General features: G+C 34.2%; 4 protein-coding genes across 7 annotated transcripts; 3 read left to right on the plus strand and 1 right to left on the minus strand.

Moving 5' to 3' along the window:
- The first annotated feature begins 788 nt into the window (after positions 1–788).
- On the plus strand, positions 789–3,602 carry LOC136344003 (AP2-associated protein kinase 1-like). Its single transcript, XM_066291034.1, has 4 exons — positions 789–1,114; positions 2,777–3,025; positions 3,075–3,267; positions 3,330–3,602. The coding sequence occupies exons 1-4, from the start codon at positions 1,100–1,102 to the stop codon at positions 3,482–3,484; spliced, it is 612 nt and encodes a 203-aa protein (XP_066147131.1). The 5' UTR covers positions 789–1,099; the 3' UTR covers positions 3,485–3,602.
- Positions 3,603–8,087: 4,485 nt separating this feature from the next.
- LOC136343862 (uncharacterized) lies at positions 8,088–11,907 on the plus strand. Of its 2 annotated transcripts, none has more exons than XM_066290826.1 (4): positions 8,088–8,220; positions 10,079–10,381; positions 10,463–10,607; positions 11,264–11,907. In XM_066290826.1, exons 1-4 carry the CDS (start codon positions 8,206–8,208, stop codon positions 11,800–11,802), a joined length of 1,002 nt encoding a protein of 333 aa, XP_066146923.1. In that variant the 5' UTR covers positions 8,088–8,205; the 3' UTR covers positions 11,803–11,907. The 2 variants fall into 2 exon arrangements, with proteins under 2 accessions (XP_066146923.1, XP_066146924.1); XM_066290827.1 differs by lacking the exon at positions 8,088–8,220 and adding an exon at positions 8,297–8,471.
- Positions 11,908–13,811: 1,904 nt separating this feature from the next.
- Positions 13,812–15,925, plus strand: LOC136343866 (uncharacterized). 2 transcript variants are annotated; one of them, XM_066290839.1, is made up of 3 exons: positions 13,812–13,979; positions 14,705–15,143; positions 15,527–15,925. In XM_066290839.1, exons 1-3 carry the CDS (start codon positions 13,827–13,829, stop codon positions 15,643–15,645), a joined length of 711 nt encoding a protein of 236 aa, XP_066146936.1. In that variant the 5' UTR covers positions 13,812–13,826; the 3' UTR covers positions 15,646–15,925. The 2 variants fall into 2 exon arrangements, with proteins under 2 accessions (XP_066146936.1, XP_066146938.1); XM_066290841.1 differs by having other exon boundaries at positions 14,705–15,020.
- Positions 15,926–17,060: 1,135 nt separating this feature from the next.
- On the minus strand, positions 17,061–19,815 carry Mlc-c (Myosin light chain cytoplasmic). 2 transcript variants are annotated; one of them, XM_066290844.1, is made up of 5 exons: positions 19,710–19,815; positions 19,593–19,620; positions 18,819–19,000; positions 18,059–18,205; positions 17,061–17,374 (listed from the first exon to the last, which is right to left on the minus strand). In XM_066290844.1, the coding sequence occupies exons 1-5, from the start codon at positions 19,710–19,712 to the stop codon at positions 17,291–17,293; spliced, it is 444 nt and encodes a 147-aa protein (XP_066146941.1). In that variant the 5' UTR covers positions 19,713–19,815; the 3' UTR covers positions 17,061–17,290. The 2 variants fall into 2 exon arrangements, with proteins under 2 accessions (XP_066146941.1, XP_066146940.1); XM_066290843.1 differs by lacking the exons at positions 19,593–19,620; positions 19,710–19,815 and adding an exon at positions 19,132–19,283.
- Between the last annotated feature and the right edge of the window lie 17 nt (positions 19,816–19,832).

A 19,832-nucleotide genomic window follows, 5' to 3' on the forward strand; every position in this document is an offset into this window, starting at 1 on the left:
ACAATTTAATCAGTTGTTGGTTTTTGAAATCAAAGGCGAGTTGTTCGGCCATTTTTAGTTGAGTTTGGGGCGAGAAACTTCGGTCAAATGAAAAAAAACTTAAAATAGTTTTGTAGTTACTTTGGTGTTTAATACTAATAGCTCAAGGAAAAATTCGGATTTTGTAAAGTAATTTAGTTAATTATTCAGGGGACAGAGAGTTTTCTTTTGGAATTTTATACATTCTTAATGTCACCAATGAAAAAACAGGACTAAATAGAAGATTGATTGAAATCAAAAGGTATTCGATGGATATTTGGATTTATATCTAAGCTCGTGCAAAATACCCGTGAAAATTAGAAAACCCATTTCCATAATTATTTAAAATATTTCTAATAGGCACTCAGCTAAACACATTCCCTATGTGTAGGCAAATACAGAGGTTTTGTACTGAGAAGAAGTAAAATAATAGATTTAACGACATATTCTTGAAATTCAAATTGCAAAACAGAATCGGACACCCTATATATTAGTAAATTCACAACATATAAACATTGAAAAAGCTCGAAAAGGCAAAAACCACTTGAACACAATTATTTTAGCATCAAGGAGCTATCGCTTCAAAACAAAACAAGGTTAAAAACTTCTCATTATGGGACCTTCAAAAATTATTATGCAGTTGCTGGCTACTTATGTAATAAAATTTCAGTTTTAAAGGCGACCTTTCGCAAATTGATTTTATACCAAGTAAGAGACATTTTCCTATGTTTTCTTGGTCGTTTTTGAGACATAATATTTAAAACACCATAATTCACCATATAGAAACAAGTATAAACATACTTACTTCGCCGCATTTGGCCGGTGTCCGGTATATGCCCAAGAACAATAAAAGAAGTGACCGGCGGAACCTGAACCAACTTTGAGAAGGTTGGCAAGGTACACTGATCCATTTTGGTATGAAACCAGCATAAGAGCCAATTTATTGGCTAAAATTTTTACATGGAATTTCGACTAAGTTCAGGGCTAGTCGCAAGAAGCAGGGGTGTGGTGCTGGTATAAATAATAACGAGAATTTTGGATAGGCAGTCATTTGCATCTTGTCAGCGAAAACCGAAACAATATGTTTGTAAAACTGGTAAGTGTTGAATTACCCGTGCTTTGTTGATAAGTTGGTTTTTTTATGTTAATGTGCGAAATGATATGAATATTAAGTCACGTCTTGTGACGAAATAGTGATCAAAATAAAAATGTGATTTTACTAGATTTTTTAAAACAAATGTAGATCACACAATTTTGCCTCAGTAGTCGTATTCTCCCACGTGCGTAACCAGTATGACGCAAGTACATCCTAAAGTTTGTATTCAATTTTTAATGCAAATGTACTTGTACGAGGCACTCCTTCATAGTTCTCTGAATTTGTTTATCATTTAATAGAAATTTCTATTGTGGGGATGTATAATATGGATTCTTATTTATTATTATTATTTATTGTTCTGAATTATTGTTATTTACCATTATTTTCCGTAGTGATGATAATTCGCTAACGGTTAACCAACTATATTCGTAAAATGAATGCAAATAAGACCTGGAAGGCTCAATTCATCTCCTCGGCATGTACAAACAGGAGAGTGACAGAAGAAAAATGAAGATTTTAAAGATAACAAGAGACATTACATTTGTGCTCATGAATATAGGGTTTTCAATGAGGGTGGGTGGACTTTGAAATGGAATAAATTAAGCTATGTGTGAGATATTAACGAAATCCTTTTTTATATGAAAGGCCCATGTATGCCATTATATGTGAAATATAACATTGTTGAAATGTCCGCCGCCACTTCTCAAGGTGGCACGGATCCAAGCGGTCCAATTTTCAATAACGCTGCCTTATAGATCCGGTTAAATTTGAGCGATGGCCTGGATGATGTTGATTTTAAGGCATCAGTCGATTACGGCTTATTAGCATAAACCTGCAACTTCAGAAAACCCCACAAGAAAAAATCTAGCAGGGTAAAATCGCACGATCTCGGTGGCCAATTCACGTCACTTCTACGAGAAAGAACTGTACCCTCAAATCGTTCATGCAAAAGGACTATCGTGAAGTCCGCTGTGTGGCACACATTCTTAGTGGTCAATGTGGTCATAATTATCTAACGGAGTGCAATAAGCATGAAAGTCAAGGACGTTTTTTGTACCATGCAAAGCGATAGGTAGACTGTTAAAAGTTCAATATTCCGGTTCGCAAGAACTTAATGGCTTTTACTTTGCAAATTGACACATTTACGTTTATTGTATTGAAGGACAATGGAGAAATATGAGCATTATAAAAGGTCTGTTAAAAAATAATGAAAATGAAGGCTAAATATTTCTTTTAGCAAATCTAATGAAAACTTCGTAGAACAGTGCAAAACTCGAATAAAAATTAAATAAACATATAAAATTAAAAAAATGATACTGAAATTATGCTAAATCTCTCCTCGTGTTTCTTTAAAATAAAGCTCAGGGTAGTGAATATGCTACACTAACCTGAATCAAATATTTTTTACGATCATTTCATCCATCACTCTAATATCCATTACGAATATTAAAATGTCCCATTTATCACTCAAACGTTATTCATCTAAAACGTAATCCTTACATATCTACTTGAAACATATACAATTGCTACACCTATATGTTATTACATGAAAATTGATCGTATTTCCTTCTTTATTGCGTAACAAATAATACCAACGTTTCTTAGAATAACAATCTTTCCATTTAAAGTTAAGTTAAATGTCAGCAACAATCATTATTGCAGGCCGTCTTTGTTTACTTCTCGGGCTGCGCCCTCGCTCAACACCAACAACCCTACCAAGGACCTTTGGCAGGGGGCCAACCAGCTTCACTCTATCCAGCTGGTGTAAATCCTCAATCATGCCCGAACTATCCCGACTGCACCAACCCCTTGGTAGCCATTAGCCAAGATGCCAATCCCCAATATGCTCAAGCTACTTCCCAATACCAACCTTCTGCTTCCCAATACGAACAACCTGCTCATTACCAACAAGTAAGTTTGAGACACTATTTTTCGCGATTTTACGAGTGCATTTTCGCAGTATCAAGCTTCAGTTCCTGCCGCGCCATCTCCAGTGTCTCAATACAACCCTGTGTACTCTCAACAATACGCTCCTGCTTCCCGCAGGGAATACAGTTCAGAAGTTCAACAAAGATTGGACCGTGGTGAATACATTGGGGATGGTGACTACCGTGGCGAAGGTTTGGCCGAAGCTTTAGCTCCGGGATACGCCGGTATGGTTTAAAAATTACATTGAATTTTTGGTCTTAATAATAAAATTCATCTTCTAATTTAGCTCAACCTCAAGCTGCTGTTCAATATAATTCCCCCGTTTATCAGCGGCCTCAGCAATATAACGCAGTTTCAACTTACCAATCCGCCCAACCAGCTCAGATTCCAGCTGGAGTGAACGCACAGGCCTGCCCCAACTACCCCTTCTGCCACGCATAAGAACTGATGACTCCATTAACTTGAAAACTTAGACTGCCAGCTGACAACATGTCATTATCCAAAGTTCCATTTTTTGTAGATAGAATTTTTATTAAAATGTACCGTACTGTATAACATATATTATATCGTTTTTTTTAGTTGTGTAAAGTTGTATTGTTTTTTTATACAAGAAAAATACAAATGATATTTAAGGTAAGTGAGCTGATTGTGGATAGTGGATTGATTTCTTGCCAAGCCTCTAAAAAAGGGCACTAAAGATGTTATGTTTTTAGAGGAGAAATACCATTAGTTTCCGCACCACTAATCACCTAAAGAATCCAAGTTTCCACCCTTATTGGAGCCACCCTATACAAGCATCGATTTCCCCCCTTTGCACGTCCGTTTCCCATACTCATTTGAGGAATTATAAAAGTTTAATTAACTCAAAGTTAAATCTCCGAGGAAACGTCGGACTCCCAAAAGCAATAGAACTTGTTTAGTTCAATCAGCGATGGGATGACACGATAGACTAAGATGAACTTGCATTAAGGTTGGATCTACTTATTTAACCCTTTAATATCTCGTATAGCGGCCGCGATCGATAAAATGGATCGCCATTTTTCAATAATTAAAGCGGCGGTGGATCAAATTTAAAACCATATATGGAAAATCATTCTAATAGAGCAGACGATCGATAACGTAAATTTACGATAATAAAAATATTACGTTAACTTAAACACTAATTTCGTACTTCAGTGTTAAGTGGAACGCGCAATAACGTAAACAATGTGTACGCTCAATGAGGGTAACAGGAAAAGCAAAAAATGCACGCTCATCTAGAAATTAAAAAATCCCTATTGATTAGGGTTGTTCAAGAACCATTGGAACGACTAGCAGTATATTGCTGAAAAGGTTCCACAAGCGCTTTATCCCTCAAATATGAAAATAAATTTACAATCACAAATGTTTCACATATTCATAATTTGAGGATTATCTAATTTGTATATAAAAAATTTCATAAAAAAACAAAACTTCTTATAAAAGCATTGTTACCAATAGATGATTCACTAAGTCATTCTCCAGAGCAAATATGGGTCAATTTTTGTCATACACACCTCCAAACGAAACTCCATTAAATCAACTCACGTCTTCTCAAAGAATATTGCCAACTTACCTATGGGTTTGAATCAGGTATCATTACGAGATGCTGTTTGAATTTTGCATATGGCCTGGAATGCAGTTAATCAGCACATTATTCAAAAATATTGGAACAATCTTTTTTATATCAATGATCAAGATAAAGATGATGCTCCCTTTAGCATAATTAGGGAACAACTGCGATCCAATGGTGATGTTCTTACTAGAGCGTTATGGGATGTTCTTGATTTATTGAAAATAGTGCATACCAACATTGTTTGCAGTCTACCTGCTGTTAATTTATGGAACGAAAACAAGCAGACGAATGACATTAACAAGGAAAAAGACATGGACAGTAAGGACGATGAGGACGTTCCCATTCAGGTTGGAAATAAAGGAACAGAAGCGCAAGCTATACAGGTTTTAACTAAACTTTAAATTGGACTAAAAGAACAGAAATATCATACACGACTATTTTAGTTCCTCGTATATTAAGATCACAAAGATTGGAAGACAATGCTAAGCGCCAATTTGCGCAGACTAAAGTTGTAGATTAATTTTCTTCTCATTAAAAGTACTGATCATTATTAGAATATTTGTTTATTTTGCTATATAAATGTTTATATGCATTAAACGTTTCTTTAATAAATCATTTGTTATTTAAATCACGTTCACTAATGAAAACATTTTGATAATGTGACCCACGCTTAGTTTGAATTATTTTACATTATTAAGCGTCTGGTGTATTTCATTAAGTATCTATTTGCTTCGGATGTACATAATTTTAATCAGTTATTTTTTCAAACGCTCTATATATTATTTAAGTAAAAAGTAAACATGTAATTTTCTATTTAACCATTTATAGCAATCAACTTTAATAGAACCCTAATATGAAAAAAAATCTTTCCGCCACCTGGGAAATATTTCATTTCAGATTTCTGTGCCAGTAAAAGTTACCATGTGGAAACGAATTAGATTTTTTCCTTACGAGGTCTATTGACCCATCTATTGACGACTTCCCATTACGGTAGAACCGTTGAGATGGCACTCACACCGACTTTGGTAATAAAAATTACATTAAAAGCACTCCTAGTTAGGTGCTTTAATTATTACGGAGTAACACTGTCTAAATCTTGCGTAAAAATCTTCACAATAAGGTTGGGAATTGGCCTGTCTTGCAAAATGTTTGTCTTTGATATTGTGAAAATGTGGTACTTAAAATTATCAAGATATTTAACGTGAGAAATCAACAAGAATGATCACAATTTCATCTACTTAATAGAATTCATTAGCATAAGTGCTGAAGCAGAATCGGAATGTTATATTTCAGTAAATTTATTCGAAATCCTTACAACTTAATTTACGTTCAGTGATACAACCATCAGTTTATTTTTTTCTTTGGCCTTGATTAGAAAAAGTGAAAGAAATACGTTATTTTTCCTTATTTATGAAACTTATGAAATCGTGATATCATGTTGAACCATGAGTTAAAATATGATTCCGTAAGTATGCAGATTAGAGAAAAATACAATCTGTCACAATTTGCAGTTTAATGAAAGGTTTTTCAAAATACCATTGGCTATACAGCTGTCTCATTATTTACATATGAAATGATTACATTGGAATTTGGTAAGACAACTAACGCTCAATGGATGAAAAATTATCAGGGATGTTATATGAATTTTCTAACAATAAACTTTACTCTTTGTTCAGCCTCAATGCTGCCCTTGGTTTTCGCATAGCTAATTACCTTGTAATTAAAAAAAACATACATTTAAATAATTTTATATTAAAATATCAAATGTTGATTATCTGCCTGAAATGCTATTATAATATAACTGTGCGAAAAGCCTTTAAAGTATGCGCGATAGGGAAAATACTACATGTAGCGAAGTATTTCCTAAAGTTCAAGGGCTTTAACAGTTGTTTACGTAACAAGCGAAGAAAGTAACTATTGGGTAATGTTGCGCACGAGCCGCTGGCGAGGGCAGCAATCGTACGAGTATTTTAAGAAACTGTCTTACAAGTTACAACCATTATTTTTCCTACAACCATGAACCATATACCGAATAAACTAGGACTTCACCCCACACTATGGCGTGAACTACTTTTACTTATGTGAAGCTTATATAAAGCAGTTTTTTGAAAACACACTATATATGAACCTTTGAAACTGACCAACCCTTTTCCAAAAAAAAATGTTGAAATGAGGCCTTGATAACATCAAGGTTCTTTGTTTCTATGGAAACTAACCTGATATTAAAGTTAATACCACATTATATAATTTGGCCCTAAAAGAGCTATTACCTTTGTTACATTGATTAATTTTAAAAAAAATTTAAGTGAAACCCACAGTGTTTCAGATTTATCTATCTATTAGAAAGAACTTATTGCACAATAATACTCGTGGTGTTTTGATGGTTTCAATTTATTAACCCATTTTCAATGGTTGTTTAGTTACTGTGGTTGTAGTAGGTTACAAAGTATGAATGAATTTTTAGTGGAAAGTATAGTTTTGATAGCCGTAAAGGAGCAAAATTTTTGAATTAAAGGAAGTATTTTAATTTTGACTTAAAAGTTATATTATTAGTAAACTTATGTGCGCACGTAATGAAGGTTTATTGAACTCACTGTTCTATAAACAGATTCGTGTAATAAAATCTTGCCTGTAATATTTTTTATTAATTTTTTCTTAATTATCTAATAAAATTATTATGAAGATGTCACAATAATTGTAAATTTTTAAAAGTGACTAAAAATATTCACACATACACCTTTTAGCACGTACGGATATCTGGTTGTCAAGGATCTGTGGTGGCTTCAGGTATCTTTGGAAGTCAGTTGATTCCTCTATCCACAATTGCCTCTTTCTTACTATTTCTCTGATAACAAAATATGATTCTCACCACTTCTAAATCATTTCCAATCCATGTTTGAATAGAGTTCCCACACTCTAGTATTTCTGGCATTCATATTAGGACTTCATCGAGTAATTAAGAAATAATTTGAAAACACGAAATTGATTAGAATACTAAAATTAAAAGTTAATATATTGGACAATACCTATCAGCAATTTTTTTTTAATTTACTTAATACATAATGCATATACTACATAGGTAGATTTGATTTTCTTCATATTCATTGGTTACAGAGAATTAAGTTTATATAAATAGGCTTTTTAACAAGCGCCAACAATAATAAAAATCATTAACTATTTTAACTTAATTACTGAGCATGTGTACTCGCCCCTATTTGTCATTAATTAGTACCATTCATAAATTTAATAGGCAAAAAGAAATGGCATCTTTAGCTAAACCTTCCCAATATGACTTCATTTTGACCTCTACTAGGCACCATAATTTATTACAAAATGAGACAAACCTAGACCTTACGTTACAAATTACACGGAAAAAGTCATAATGCTGATCTAATTAACACCATTGAGAACCACAAAAAATATCTTCATTACGTAGAATCAGCTTTAAGTTCACGGTCTCAATGGGAGAGTGAACCATGGCATGGGTGGAAAGTGTATATATGGGCCTGTGATTTTTGGTTAAAACATCATTTACATTTCACCAACGAGTGGTCAAAAGCACGGCAACATGTTTCACAAATTGGTAAGTGGAAAAGTGCACAAAACGGTAACGTTACGTTCTATCTAATCGTGAAGTAGGTAAGAGATGTATTATGCGATCGCTCTTTGTGGGTAGGTTTACATCGAGGACGGTTCTTCTAGTGTTTGATAAATGTGATGTGAAACTGAAGTGAAGTTTTGATCTACGATATACTTGGATTAAGGTCTGAGTAAGATCTTTTAGGCTTGCCAGCAATTTATTCTGATTTTATTGAACTGTGGATGATGTACTGCGTGAGTAAAAAGACACAAATTTCAAGTTACTTAATAGTAAATTGCTGCGTTAAGGGTCAAATTATTAATCTAGTATCAACCCTAGTTGCAGGTTAATATTCTCTTTAATAGAATGTGGCTTGATATTAATGTTAACAGCATAGTAATAATTTAATCCTAAATGGAGTATAGAAAATCTGCAAGTTTCACTTTATATTATAATGTAGGTACCTTTTAACATAATCAAGGCCCTAAAATTAGATTTTTTTCCACTTAGAGAAACCATTTGATGAGTGCCTAGATTTTTTAAATCAATGTTTTCCTTCATCAACTTATTTCGTATTTTCTCACACGTCCACTCAAAACTTTATAAAACGCTTCCTTGAAGCAAAACTCTGCCCTTAGAGACAAATATAAATATGCTGCTAAACTTTCCCATTTTTATTACTTCAGTATCCCATTTTTATGATTTCGCTTATCATGATCAATTACTTCTTTGTTTATTTTTAATCATTCAGTTCAATTTAAGAAGACCGAATTTAACAATCAGTTAATTCAGGTTAATGGCTTTTCGGATCTTTCATTGTGAAATTGGAGGACGTCAGAACCTCACGATCAAGAACTTGCGGTAACTGAAAAACAAATGTGTCTTCTAGACGAAATACTTGGCAGATCATTTTAGGATTTAAAGTTGATGAAAAATCGCTATTGCGACTCTGATCAAAGTTTTTAGTTTGGAAACTAGAACTGACTCATTTTCCGAATGCTGAAAAATTAATTTTACATTACAAGTGATTAAAACTAAGTTTAATTGACCAGAAGGAATTAACCTGAACTTTTCTTAACGACTAAGCATTGCAAATCAGTTTGATGTTAGCATACCAATGGCTTGAATGTCACTATAACTAGTAACTCCTCTCATTTAAAGGACAACTGCATCTAAAATCGCATTCAATTTGGGTTCATTCAAAAGTAGTCAGCAGTCATAACATTTGTTAATAACAGAATTATGAAAGGTGATTCGAATCCATTATACCGAGTCGTAGTAAACATCGTCAGTCTCACGGTGTTCAGTATTATCTGTATGTGAAACGAAAGTAAAAGATCCTTAAGAATCAACCGAGCGCGAAGCGCATTAGGTAATGATAGACGTAACTGCTAGGAAGTCACGAGCAACATATAAAATATAGAGCGAAAAATATTTACTACACTACAATTATATTATTTACAAATACGGTATCAATTTATGCGGGTATGTTCGAATTTGAAAGTTTTGTTCGTTGAGCAGACGTTATTAACCCCATTCCCAGCTTAACGGCCAGGGCGATTACGGTTTCGTTAGCAATTCCAAAGTATCCCGACGTCGTTGCGTCATTAATTGTCTTGTTAACGGCCGATCTTAACCTGATCTGATTCTACCAAGATGATATTTTAATTTAGAAAAAACTTAAATGGGCATTAGTTTCTCTTTAGTGAACACATGTGAAAAGCAACAATCACACGATATCAAGGTGGATACAGGGCAGATTCACATACTAGATATACCAGTGTTTGAGGCCTTGCCTGACGACGATTCGCCAAATTTACTAATTTGACTTATATCATATTATACTATTTTCTTACTGTAGGTTCTTCTAAGCTCACTGGCAATAGCAGCGGCGCAATACCAACCTCAGTATCAACAGGCACAGCAGGTACAGTACCAGCAGGCTCAATACCAGCAACCGCAGTACCAACGGCAGCCACAATACCAAAATCCCCAGTACCAACAGCACTTGCAACAACAACAACAACAACAACATGAGGGTCTGGTGTCACCCGCTCAATATCCTGCTGGGGTTGATGCGTCATCGTGTCCCAATTATCCAGATTGCAGCAATCCTTTGGTGACTCTCCAGGCGGTGGCTAAGGCGTCTGACCCACGATATTTGGTAAGAATTTTTTTTATGAAAAAAAGAACTTTCATTGTGATTTTAAGTGAAGCATAATGAAGTATTTCTTATTGTCTGCAGGCAGAAAATACACCGTCAGCCCCGCCAAAGGCCGAAAGCCAATATTCTCCGGAAATCCAACAAAAACTAGATCGTGGAGAATACATCGGCGATGGAGATTACCACGGAGAAGGTCTGGATGAAGCGTTGGCTCCACAAGTAGCAAGTTAGTACAATGTACTTTTAATCACTGTAATGCAAATTCATAATCAAAATTTTCTATCAAATATTGAAATTATGGTTCCAGTGACGATTTTCAGCATACCGAGTTCCAGATGTTGAACTTCCAGAAACGACACACTCCATATACTGTGTGTTTGAAAAAATTAGAACAAAACTTAAAAAGGTGAAAACAAACACAAAAATAGTAAAAGAAGTTCTTATAAATATCGTTGAAACGGAGCACCATTATTGAGATATTGCCCTCCAAAGGGATCCTATTATTTGAATCTTTTTAAAAATCATTTTCTTTCTGATTAAAATAGCGGAATGAAAATTATAACTAATAATCATACCATATGAGTCTTTAACTTTCATAACTTTCATCAAAATCAATTATAAATAGGGTAGTTAGAAATCAACCCTTATTCATAATCAATTTTCATGAAACTTATGATATTAAAGACCCTTATAGTAGAATTATTACTTACAATTTTTTATTTCATTATCTTAATCACAAAGAAAATTATTTCGAAAAATATCCAAATCATAAGACCCTTTGAAGGGTCATGTTTCAGTAACGGTGAATCTATGTTCATCACCTTAAGTTTTGTACTAACTTTTCTAAATACCCTGTATAATATTTGGCTCTTCTATTCGCAGCAGCGGTCCAATATACCACTGCTTCAAGAAGCCAATACAACTCCCCACAACCCCAATACACATCCCAACCAGGGGCAGGAGCAGTTCAGTATCCCGCCCAACAAGCCGCCTCGCAATACTCGGCTCAACCTGGAGCCGTCCAATACACCGCCCCACGTGCTGCCACCCAGTATGCTACACAACCAGCGACGGGAGCAGTACAGTACCCCGCTCAACGAGCTGCTTCACAATATGCCGTTCAACCTGCTGGAGTCCAGTATCAAGCCAGACAAATTGCTTCTCAGTATGTCACCACTCCTCAGTACATAACTGCCTCCCAGGGTAGCGCTGCTGGGCAATACTACCAACGGGGCCAAAGTGCTCAGTCTACTCTGTTTACTCCTCAGTACGTTAGAGCAGAGACTCCAGTTCACGAGACAAGAGCCTACAGCCCTGTAGCTAATGTCATTGCTGCTGGTTCGGAGCCTGTAGCTGCGGTGCAACTGCCTGCTGGAGTAGACGTCAATGTCTGCACAAATTATCCTTTTTGCCACTCCTAAATTAAATATATGTAGGTAGTTCTAAAGCATATTGTGGATATTTATTATTTTTATAATGAATTTAGTAATAATATATTTTTAAATAAAAAATTCGGGAACTTGAAATTTGAGATTAACTGATCGCTATCCTTGACCTCTATAATGCGTAATGTATCCTTCAAGACTGATTGGACGATTATAGAGCAATACACTTCCGCCAGGAAAAATGCTTATTTCAGTAAATGACTTTAAATTATTTTCACCAGAATTTTTCTTTTTTAGAAATTTGAGACAGCTATTTTACCTGCACCGTTTTGAATTATCAAAGAATTTTCAATAAGCCTCCATTATCGGTCAAATCATGACTGGGCAATACTCTCACGGAAACCCCCCCAGATCTATCGAATTGCAACCAAGGTTTCACACGTCATTGGTAATACTAAATTATTCATCCGGTCTCTTAGTGATAAAAAAGTTGATCTAGGCAGTGCTAAAAAACCTCTTAAGCATTCTTGCATTAGGTGAGGCTGTTGTGCTTTATTTTCCTTGGAGTGATTTATTCATAGGCGTAGAAGAGTGGTTGCGCTGACTCCAAGCGATATATGATCATAAATTTTGACCCAAATGTAGGATAGGTTAACAATACAAGATGTTTCATGAATATACCGACAATCTTTCAGAGTATGTACAGCTCATAAAACAAATATTTAGTTCGATTAAAGCTATGTCGCAAATCGCTTAATTTTCAAGATACAAAGTGTTTAATTTCTTATTATTTTTTTAAATCTTTTGAATATTTCAAAAACCGATTGGGATGAGATGAAATTAGGCCCACGCTACGGCGAGATGAATATGCATGTTCAGGAGTAGGCAGAACATTTTCACTTACACCAGTCGCATCCATGCGGCTATTCAATCGATGTTTTTAATGGAAAAAACATAGTACCCCGCTGACTTTTTAAATATTTTATCGATTCTTAGCTTTTTTTCCTTTTTGGGAGAAATTAATTTAATCTTCTCTTAGTAGAAGTAAAGGACATGAAGACAAACATGTGAGAAAAATGCCGCAAAATAACTTTTCTCTAAAGTATGGTTTCGTTAAATTCTAAGCCACTTACACATGTAGGAACATTAGATGGCCGCACGGACGCCATTGGTGTGGATGAAAATATTCTGCCTACTCCAAAGCATACACATACATTTACCCGCCATTGTGTGTCTCTAATTTCATGCCTTTACCCAAGCCGTTTTTAAAATACTTAAAAACATATAAAAAAAGATACAAAAATTAAATACTCGATATCTTGGAAACGAAGCGATTTTGTACCTAACTTTATTCGATCGAAATATTTGTTTTCATGAGTTCTACATCCCTTGAAAGATTGTCGTTATGTTTATGAAACATACTGTAAATCGAATGTTCATAATGGTTATCTAATGTTGATCTGTAATGAAACAAAAATAATAAATATTTAAACAAACTTTAAGACAATTATGCTGTAGTAATCAACGGCAATTCACGATATCAATCAGTTTATTTTCAAAATGAGTAACCCCAGGCAGTAGAGGACACATAAGTACATAAATCATTTATGTTTTGTTATTATTTTTTAATGGTTTTTTTTATATTTTTTACGAAATCCATATTTTTAAGTTGAAAGCATTTAACAGTTATAAAAAGTGATTATTTGTGACTTTTTTTTAATAACTCTTCATAAATTTATAGTTCGCCATCTTTTTTAAAAAGTATCGCAAGTATGGTTTAACAAGCGTGTTTCCTTGCCCTTCAATAACTGAACACCAAAACTGTAAATTATAAAAAAAGCAAACTGTATGACGCAATTGCTAGGTATACACCGTCTGTCCAATTAGCAAAATGAATAATTGGAATTTTCGAATATGTAATTAAATCAAAATATTATTCAGATAGCAAATACTAATTTATATGAAAAAACGCATCGGTAGAAAACACCTACAAAACCAAAGACATACCTATACCTACCTATACAATATCATTGCCAACCCCCCTAATCGGTAAGTCGAGCATGACAAACGCACGTGGGTATGGCAAAGGCATAAAAATGTCACCACTATTACCGTGTTACAATTCTACAGGGTGTGGTTCCTATATAAATAAACTATTTTCCACCCAAGAAACACTTGTTGTCGACCTATTTAGCAACATGTTCGTAAAACTGGTAAGTAAAGTGAACTCGAAAGCTCTAGCATGATTAAAAATTTTAATAATCGAGTGGTGCAGTGATTTTTGGACAGTGCTGTATACTAAATGGATTTATATGGTGTTAAAAAGAAACGAAGAGTTGTGTTTTGTGCTGAGGAATCTGCATGTATTCATTGTGGAATCTGTGCTGGATATCTATGGAGTGCTAATGCAAAATTGAATTATTGAAAAGAAAACATTTGTTGTTTGCCTTTTAATGTGAAATGTCCCAAAACATAGGAAATGCCGGCAGGATTGAAATATTTTCAGTCCCTGCAAATTTTATAAAAAGCGGTAGTAAAAGTTTTTAAATCTCAAAAATTCCAAATAGAAAAAGTAAAAACTTTCAAATGTATGAACTTCACAAAAATCGAACGAATTTTTTAAATAACATAATAATTATTAACTAGCCCGTTAAATTAAAGTATCCATAAAAAGCAGGTCTACCTGTTAATTAACAGATTCATCGATTTAAAAAGAGATTTTTAAAATGAGGAAAAAAGTATTGTTTGAAAACGAATTGACAAACGAGCACAGTCGGTGAACCACCACTAATTTTAAAAATAAATATTTTTAAAGTTAAAAGAGATGAATATAAGAGGAAATAACTAATCATTAAGTGAAAATTTCAATGACAAAATACATAATTGCTATAATAGAAAAAAGAGTAAAAAACGTATATCAATACTGCCTGAATTCTAGGTTTGTATAGCTCTGTCCTTTTCATCCGCCTGGGCCGTCTACAACGGTCCCTTGGCCGGCGGTCTTCCAGCCTCCCTCTACCCCGCAGGGGTATCACCCCAAGCCTGCCCCAACTTCCCCAACTGTGACAACCCCGCTGTAGCAGCCCATCCCACCCCCGTACAAAACCAATGGGGAGCCCCACAACAAAACAACTGGGCGCAACCGCAACAACAGTGGAACCAACCTGCCCCTGCCTGGACCCAACAACCTCAGCAACAATGGAATGCTCCACAAAACAACTGGAACCCACAACCAGTTCCTCAATGGAACCCTGGTAATCAAAATGCTTTAGACCAGGGCGGCTATACTGGTGATGGAGATTATCATGGTGAAGGTCTTGCCGAAGCTTTGGCTCCAGGGTACGAAAATGCCGGAGGATGGAGAAATTGGAATAATGGTGGGTGTAGTAAAGCAGAATGTGATTTTTTTACAAACGTAGGAAATAATGGGATTTTCAAACAACCTAAATATTTTTACGTGAGGATATGTGTTATACGTAAATTTTCTTCTCTCACCAAAATATGCCGAAATTAACTTTAACACAAAATTATTCCCGCCATAACAATGAAAATCTTGAATGGCCTATTCCAAGTAGCACCAGATATAAAGGGATTTAATTATAAATAACATTGAAACAAAATTTACCATCGTCATCACCGATTATTTATTCACCAGAACACCTAATTTCCATGGTGAGCCGAGATTTTAAATAACTTAGAATAGCATATAATTGATTTTTTAATTTATGTACTTTATTAATAAAACAAATATTTATTCCAGCTCCCCAAGCAGCTCCGTCATGGAACCCAGGCCCACCAGCTGGAGTACCTGCCCACGGAGCCCAAATTCCTGCCGGAGTTGATCCAGGATCCTGCCCCAACTATCCTTTCTGTGGTTAACTTACTATCTGAGCTAGTTATCAATGCGCAAAGCACCAGCTGACAACATGTAAATAAATTCTAGGGGTTTCAGGATTTTGCATAGATAGAGTACTATTTTTTGCATCCTGCTTACGTTTTTACGAAAAATCTCAATCTGAATAAATATTGCAATGGCATTTCTAGGACAAAATTTCCAATTAGCAAAAATATTGGACTAGTGTGACGTGTGATCACTTCATATTATTTTGTGTGAATGTAACATTTTTATAATAAAACATCTATTTATTTAAAAAAAAAATTTGCTCTTTCTACGTATTTTCAATCACGTTTTACTTTTTACATTACCTCCATTGCTACACGCATTCGCAACGCGGAAAACGTTCAATCAAATTTTCCCATAAAGTTAATTCTCCTAGGTGTGGCGAAAAGAATACATTGCTGCCCAAGGCCGTGGTCACCAGTGGTCAGTGCTAAGATCAGGAATATATTAAAACCAAACAGGCGCTTAATTAGACCTTACGTGTCTTGAACATGAACTCGTATCGTTTTTACGCTATAAGACGGACGCAAAACAGTTCGCAGAAAAACAAAGAAACACCTTTTAGTTCCATATTTTGCATATTTCAGGCGGGAGGGTCTTGATTTGATTTTCAATATTGCGTGTTCTAAAGTTTATGGGAAATGGGTTTAAATGATACATGAAGAAATAAATTGTAATACAGTTCTGACCTCATTGTTATTTGCAACAACTTTACCTTTCGATTGTTAGGGCCTGTTCATTTTTTTATATTTGAAATGTTTTACTTTTACTTAAGTGCTAAACGACTAGCAATAGGAAAAGGTAAAATCAAGCTCAAATCAAATCATTGAAGTTCGGAAATTTAATTTTTAATACAATTTGTAACTTATTCATGCGGGAGGCGATGATGGTTTCATAAACAAGGCTAACTTGAATTTTTAATCTGGCTTTGAGCTTGTGGAAATTATCACGATAGTACAAACGCGCAACACCGACTCGGATCCGATAACGACTGATGACAATACTGATAGCTGACAAAGGACCTAGGAAAACTGAAGCGACTGTTTTCTGACTAGCCCTGTATCTAAAAATGTAAAATAAAAATTCATTAAGCAGAAACTATTGTCCTACTGTAGTCACTTCAGATTTGTTTCTAAAACAAAAATAGATCAATACCTACGTCAGCAGTTTTAATCTTCGAATAGTAATAACAGAATTATTTTTCACAAATTCAACAAAATCGGATGATTTCCTGTGGAAAAAGTTTCGGTTTCAAAAAATACAAGAAAAGGTGGTGCTATATTCTCTGCCGCGGGCACTTTTGTCAAGTTTTTAATCGAGAAATAAATTTGATGCCGATGAATTCGTATTTTGCACAAAACGCTGCACAATACCTTAATAATAATAACTCAAGTATTTTCCAACTATCCCTATATTAGGAAACCTTTCGTATATAAATTAAGGGTATAAAATTGGAATGGCAATACCAGTATGTCGGTAAAACATTAACATAACATAAATGCTATAAGAAATAATAATTTACATTAAGGCAAAATTAAACTGAATCGATCCCATTTCAATAGCTGACTAAAATTAATATGTTATACAAATAAATAGGCAAATCGGCCAAGCTTAGTGCAACGGCTAACCAGACATAACCAATTTCACAAATTCTTCATAATTCACATTTCCTTGAGAATCTTCCTGACCTTGAAGCAATTCTCCGACCTGAAAGAAAATTGCAATTAGCAGTGACGATATTATTCAGGATGTCAACCCTTAAACGGCGTATTCTACATGTAAAAATACTAAATTGATAAATAAACATATGCCCTGCAATGCTCCTTAGCGGAATACGGCCTCTTGAAGGCGGTTACGAGACTATTTTTGTTAAATAACTCTTAAACTACTTCACAAAAACGTATGAAATTTTGGTATTTTCACAATTTTGACGCGCTCGATTCAAATATCTAATCAAAGTAATTATCTGTGAATGATAAACATGTCATTAAAAAAGTTTGTGCCACAAAAACAGCATTATTTTTTTAATGGATGCGAATTTTATATTTGGTATTAACCTCATATGGACTACCCAAATACTTTGATATAAAAACTCCTGAAATAATCCTATATTCCAAATAGGACAATCCTCATTTATCTTTGTAAAACATAATTCCGTAAGCGCATTAACATTAAAGGATTAAATAAAATATGTACATTGATATCCATTCAAATTGAAATGTTCAAATTTGTAATAAATATTAATAAAATTTGAGTTTTTAAAAGATATAAATCTTCTATTTTTAATCATTTGCGACGTGACAAGCTCAAATGGTACTAATAATTTACATGCCAACAGTTACCAGTAGCATAATAATAAACAACCCACAAATCTTAAATTTTTATTATTACCTCATCGTCGGTTAATTTCTCCCCCAAAGTGGTTAGCAAGTGTCGTAACTCAGCAGCACTTATATAACCATTACCATCCTTATCAAAATGACGGAGACCTTCAATGAAATCATCAGCAGTATCAGCACTTCTGGTTTTTGAGATTTGCTAAAAGTGATAAATCAAGAAATCCATATACCCTAAATCGGTCTGAATCTATATAGATACTATCTACGTAGGTAATTTTATTCACAATAAACGGATTAGCAAAAATATGGCTTTACACTCTGGAACTGCAAAAGATTCTAATATGATAAATGCACGTCAAATCCGGATTTGCGAAGGTGGAAACACAGTTAGTCACATTAAACATATATGATGTGATATTGTGCTAATAAGGAACAAGTCACATGAATGTGATATTCAGAATGAGTATAATGTCTTAACACTATACATATTCAATTTAACACATAAAAAGCAATACAAAAATTATTGTCTAGGTATAAACGCTGAAAAAATAAAGATAAAACCATAAAAGTATTAATTGAAACCCTAATAATTATAATATACCTTCTGCCCTTAAATATAAGGGATAAAAATATGCTATTCAGGTACCAAATCGCATGAGTATTGCCTGTAATAATTAAATTAAATAATTACAAAATGTGGACAATCCATTCACCAATATCAGTTCATACCATGTAATATTTTACACTATGGCTAGAATTAAGGCTTGTATATTGGCTGCATATATATATAAAGAATTTTTGCAAATTCTCACCTGATAAATAGGTAAGAAGACTTCAAATGAAACCCTTTCATCAGGCTTGTATTGATGGGTGTATTTTTTCACATCAGATTCAGTAGGATTTTGACCAAGTGCTCGAAGTGCATCTCCAATCTGTGCTACATGAATCTTGCCATCTCCCCTGTTATCAAAAAGTTGAAAGGCTTCTTGGAACTCTAAAATTTCATTACACATGTAAAATTGATCACAAACACAAGATGGTATATATAACACACAACAATATGCATTGCTGCATGACACAATATAAGCAAAACTATGTACTTAAGCACTAAAAAATAATAAAAACCTTCAACTGAAGTTAAGTTTAGCTTTGCAAAGGGTTCATAGAGATACATGTTAGATGATGCTCTTGTTAAGTCTCACTCATAACTGTCTCCCAAGAATAAATATTCCAAGAAAACATCTGTGTCAACTACTTAATACAAGTACCAGTAAAGAAATCATGTCCATATTTGGTATAAATTGAGATTTCTGTTAGCTTCGCGAAATTTAACAGTATGTTACAGATCAACCTACATCAAAGAATATACCTTCTTAAAATCTCTTTAAAAGTTTGTTTTAGCTTGGTAAAAGTGAATTCATTCATTGAACATTGAAGATAAAGATTATTCGTCTCAGGTGCTAATTCCCTAATAAGGTACAATTTTGCATATATTTAAAAGAAAAGTAGAAATAGAAATATAACATTCAAGTGGTTTGGTGTGAGTCACAAAGGAGGGGCAATGTAACCTAGTTATTCTCACTTACCGGCCATCTGATCTTCAGTATAGTTTGCCTGTACAAAGAGAAAGTACGAGACGATTAATTATAAATGCATTCGACATAAATGAATTAAAATTAATTATTTTTTTAAGACTTTCTTACCATTTCAACGATTGCACCTAAAAACGGATAATCAACAACAAAAAGGATAAAGCAACTGTCAAGCTGTCACTCCAACCGTGCGACGCCATTAAAACTGTCATTTGTCATAATCTTTGAACAACC

Source organism: Euwallacea fornicatus, chromosome 16 (genome assembly GCF_040115645.1).
Source record: "Euwallacea fornicatus isolate EFF26 chromosome 16, ASM4011564v1, whole genome shotgun sequence".
In the NCBI taxonomy this organism is placed as follows: domain Eukaryota; kingdom Metazoa; phylum Arthropoda; class Insecta; order Coleoptera; family Curculionidae; genus Euwallacea; species Euwallacea fornicatus.

Excerpts from the sequence above, each read along its gene's own strand:
- LOC136344003 (XM_066291034.1), top strand. Across the intron at positions 3,026-3,074 it reads AACCTGCTCATTACCAACAA|TATCAAGCTTCAGTTCCTGC; the intron begins GTAAGTTTGAGA and ends GCATTTTCGCAG. Across the intron at positions 3,268-3,329 it reads TTTAGCTCCGGGATACGCCG|CTCAACCTCAAGCTGCTGTT; the intron begins GTATGGTTTAAA and ends CTTCTAATTTAG.
- LOC136343862 (XM_066290826.1), top strand. Across the intron at positions 10,382-10,462 it reads CGTCTGACCCACGATATTTG|GCAGAAAATACACCGTCAGC; the intron begins GTAAGAATTTTT and ends TATTGTCTGCAG. Across the intron at positions 10,608-11,263 it reads GTTGGCTCCACAAGTAGCAA|CAGCGGTCCAATATACCACT; the intron begins GTTAGTACAATG and ends TTCTATTCGCAG.
- LOC136343866 (XM_066290839.1), top strand. The coding sequence starts at position 13,827 with ATGACAAACGCACGTGGGTATGGCAAAGGCATAAAAATGTCACCACTA. Across the intron at positions 13,980-14,704 it reads GCAACATGTTCGTAAAACTG|GTTTGTATAGCTCTGTCCTT; the intron begins GTAAGTAAAGTG and ends CCTGAATTCTAG. Across the intron at positions 15,144-15,526 it reads ATGGAGAAATTGGAATAATG|CTCCCCAAGCAGCTCCGTCA; the intron begins GTGGGTGTAGTA and ends TATTTATTCCAG.
- Mlc-c (XM_066290843.1), bottom strand. The coding sequence starts at position 19,180 with ATGTATCTCTATGAACCCTTTGCAAAGCTAAACTTAACTTCAGTTGAA. Across the intron at positions 18,206-18,818 it reads TCTTCTTACCTATTTATCAG|CAAATCTCAAAAACCAGAAG; the intron begins GTGAGAATTTGC and ends TATCACTTTTAG. Across the intron at positions 17,375-18,058 it reads AGAAATTAACCGACGATGAG|GTCGGAGAATTGCTTCAAGG; the intron begins GTAATAATAAAA and ends ATTTTCTTTCAG.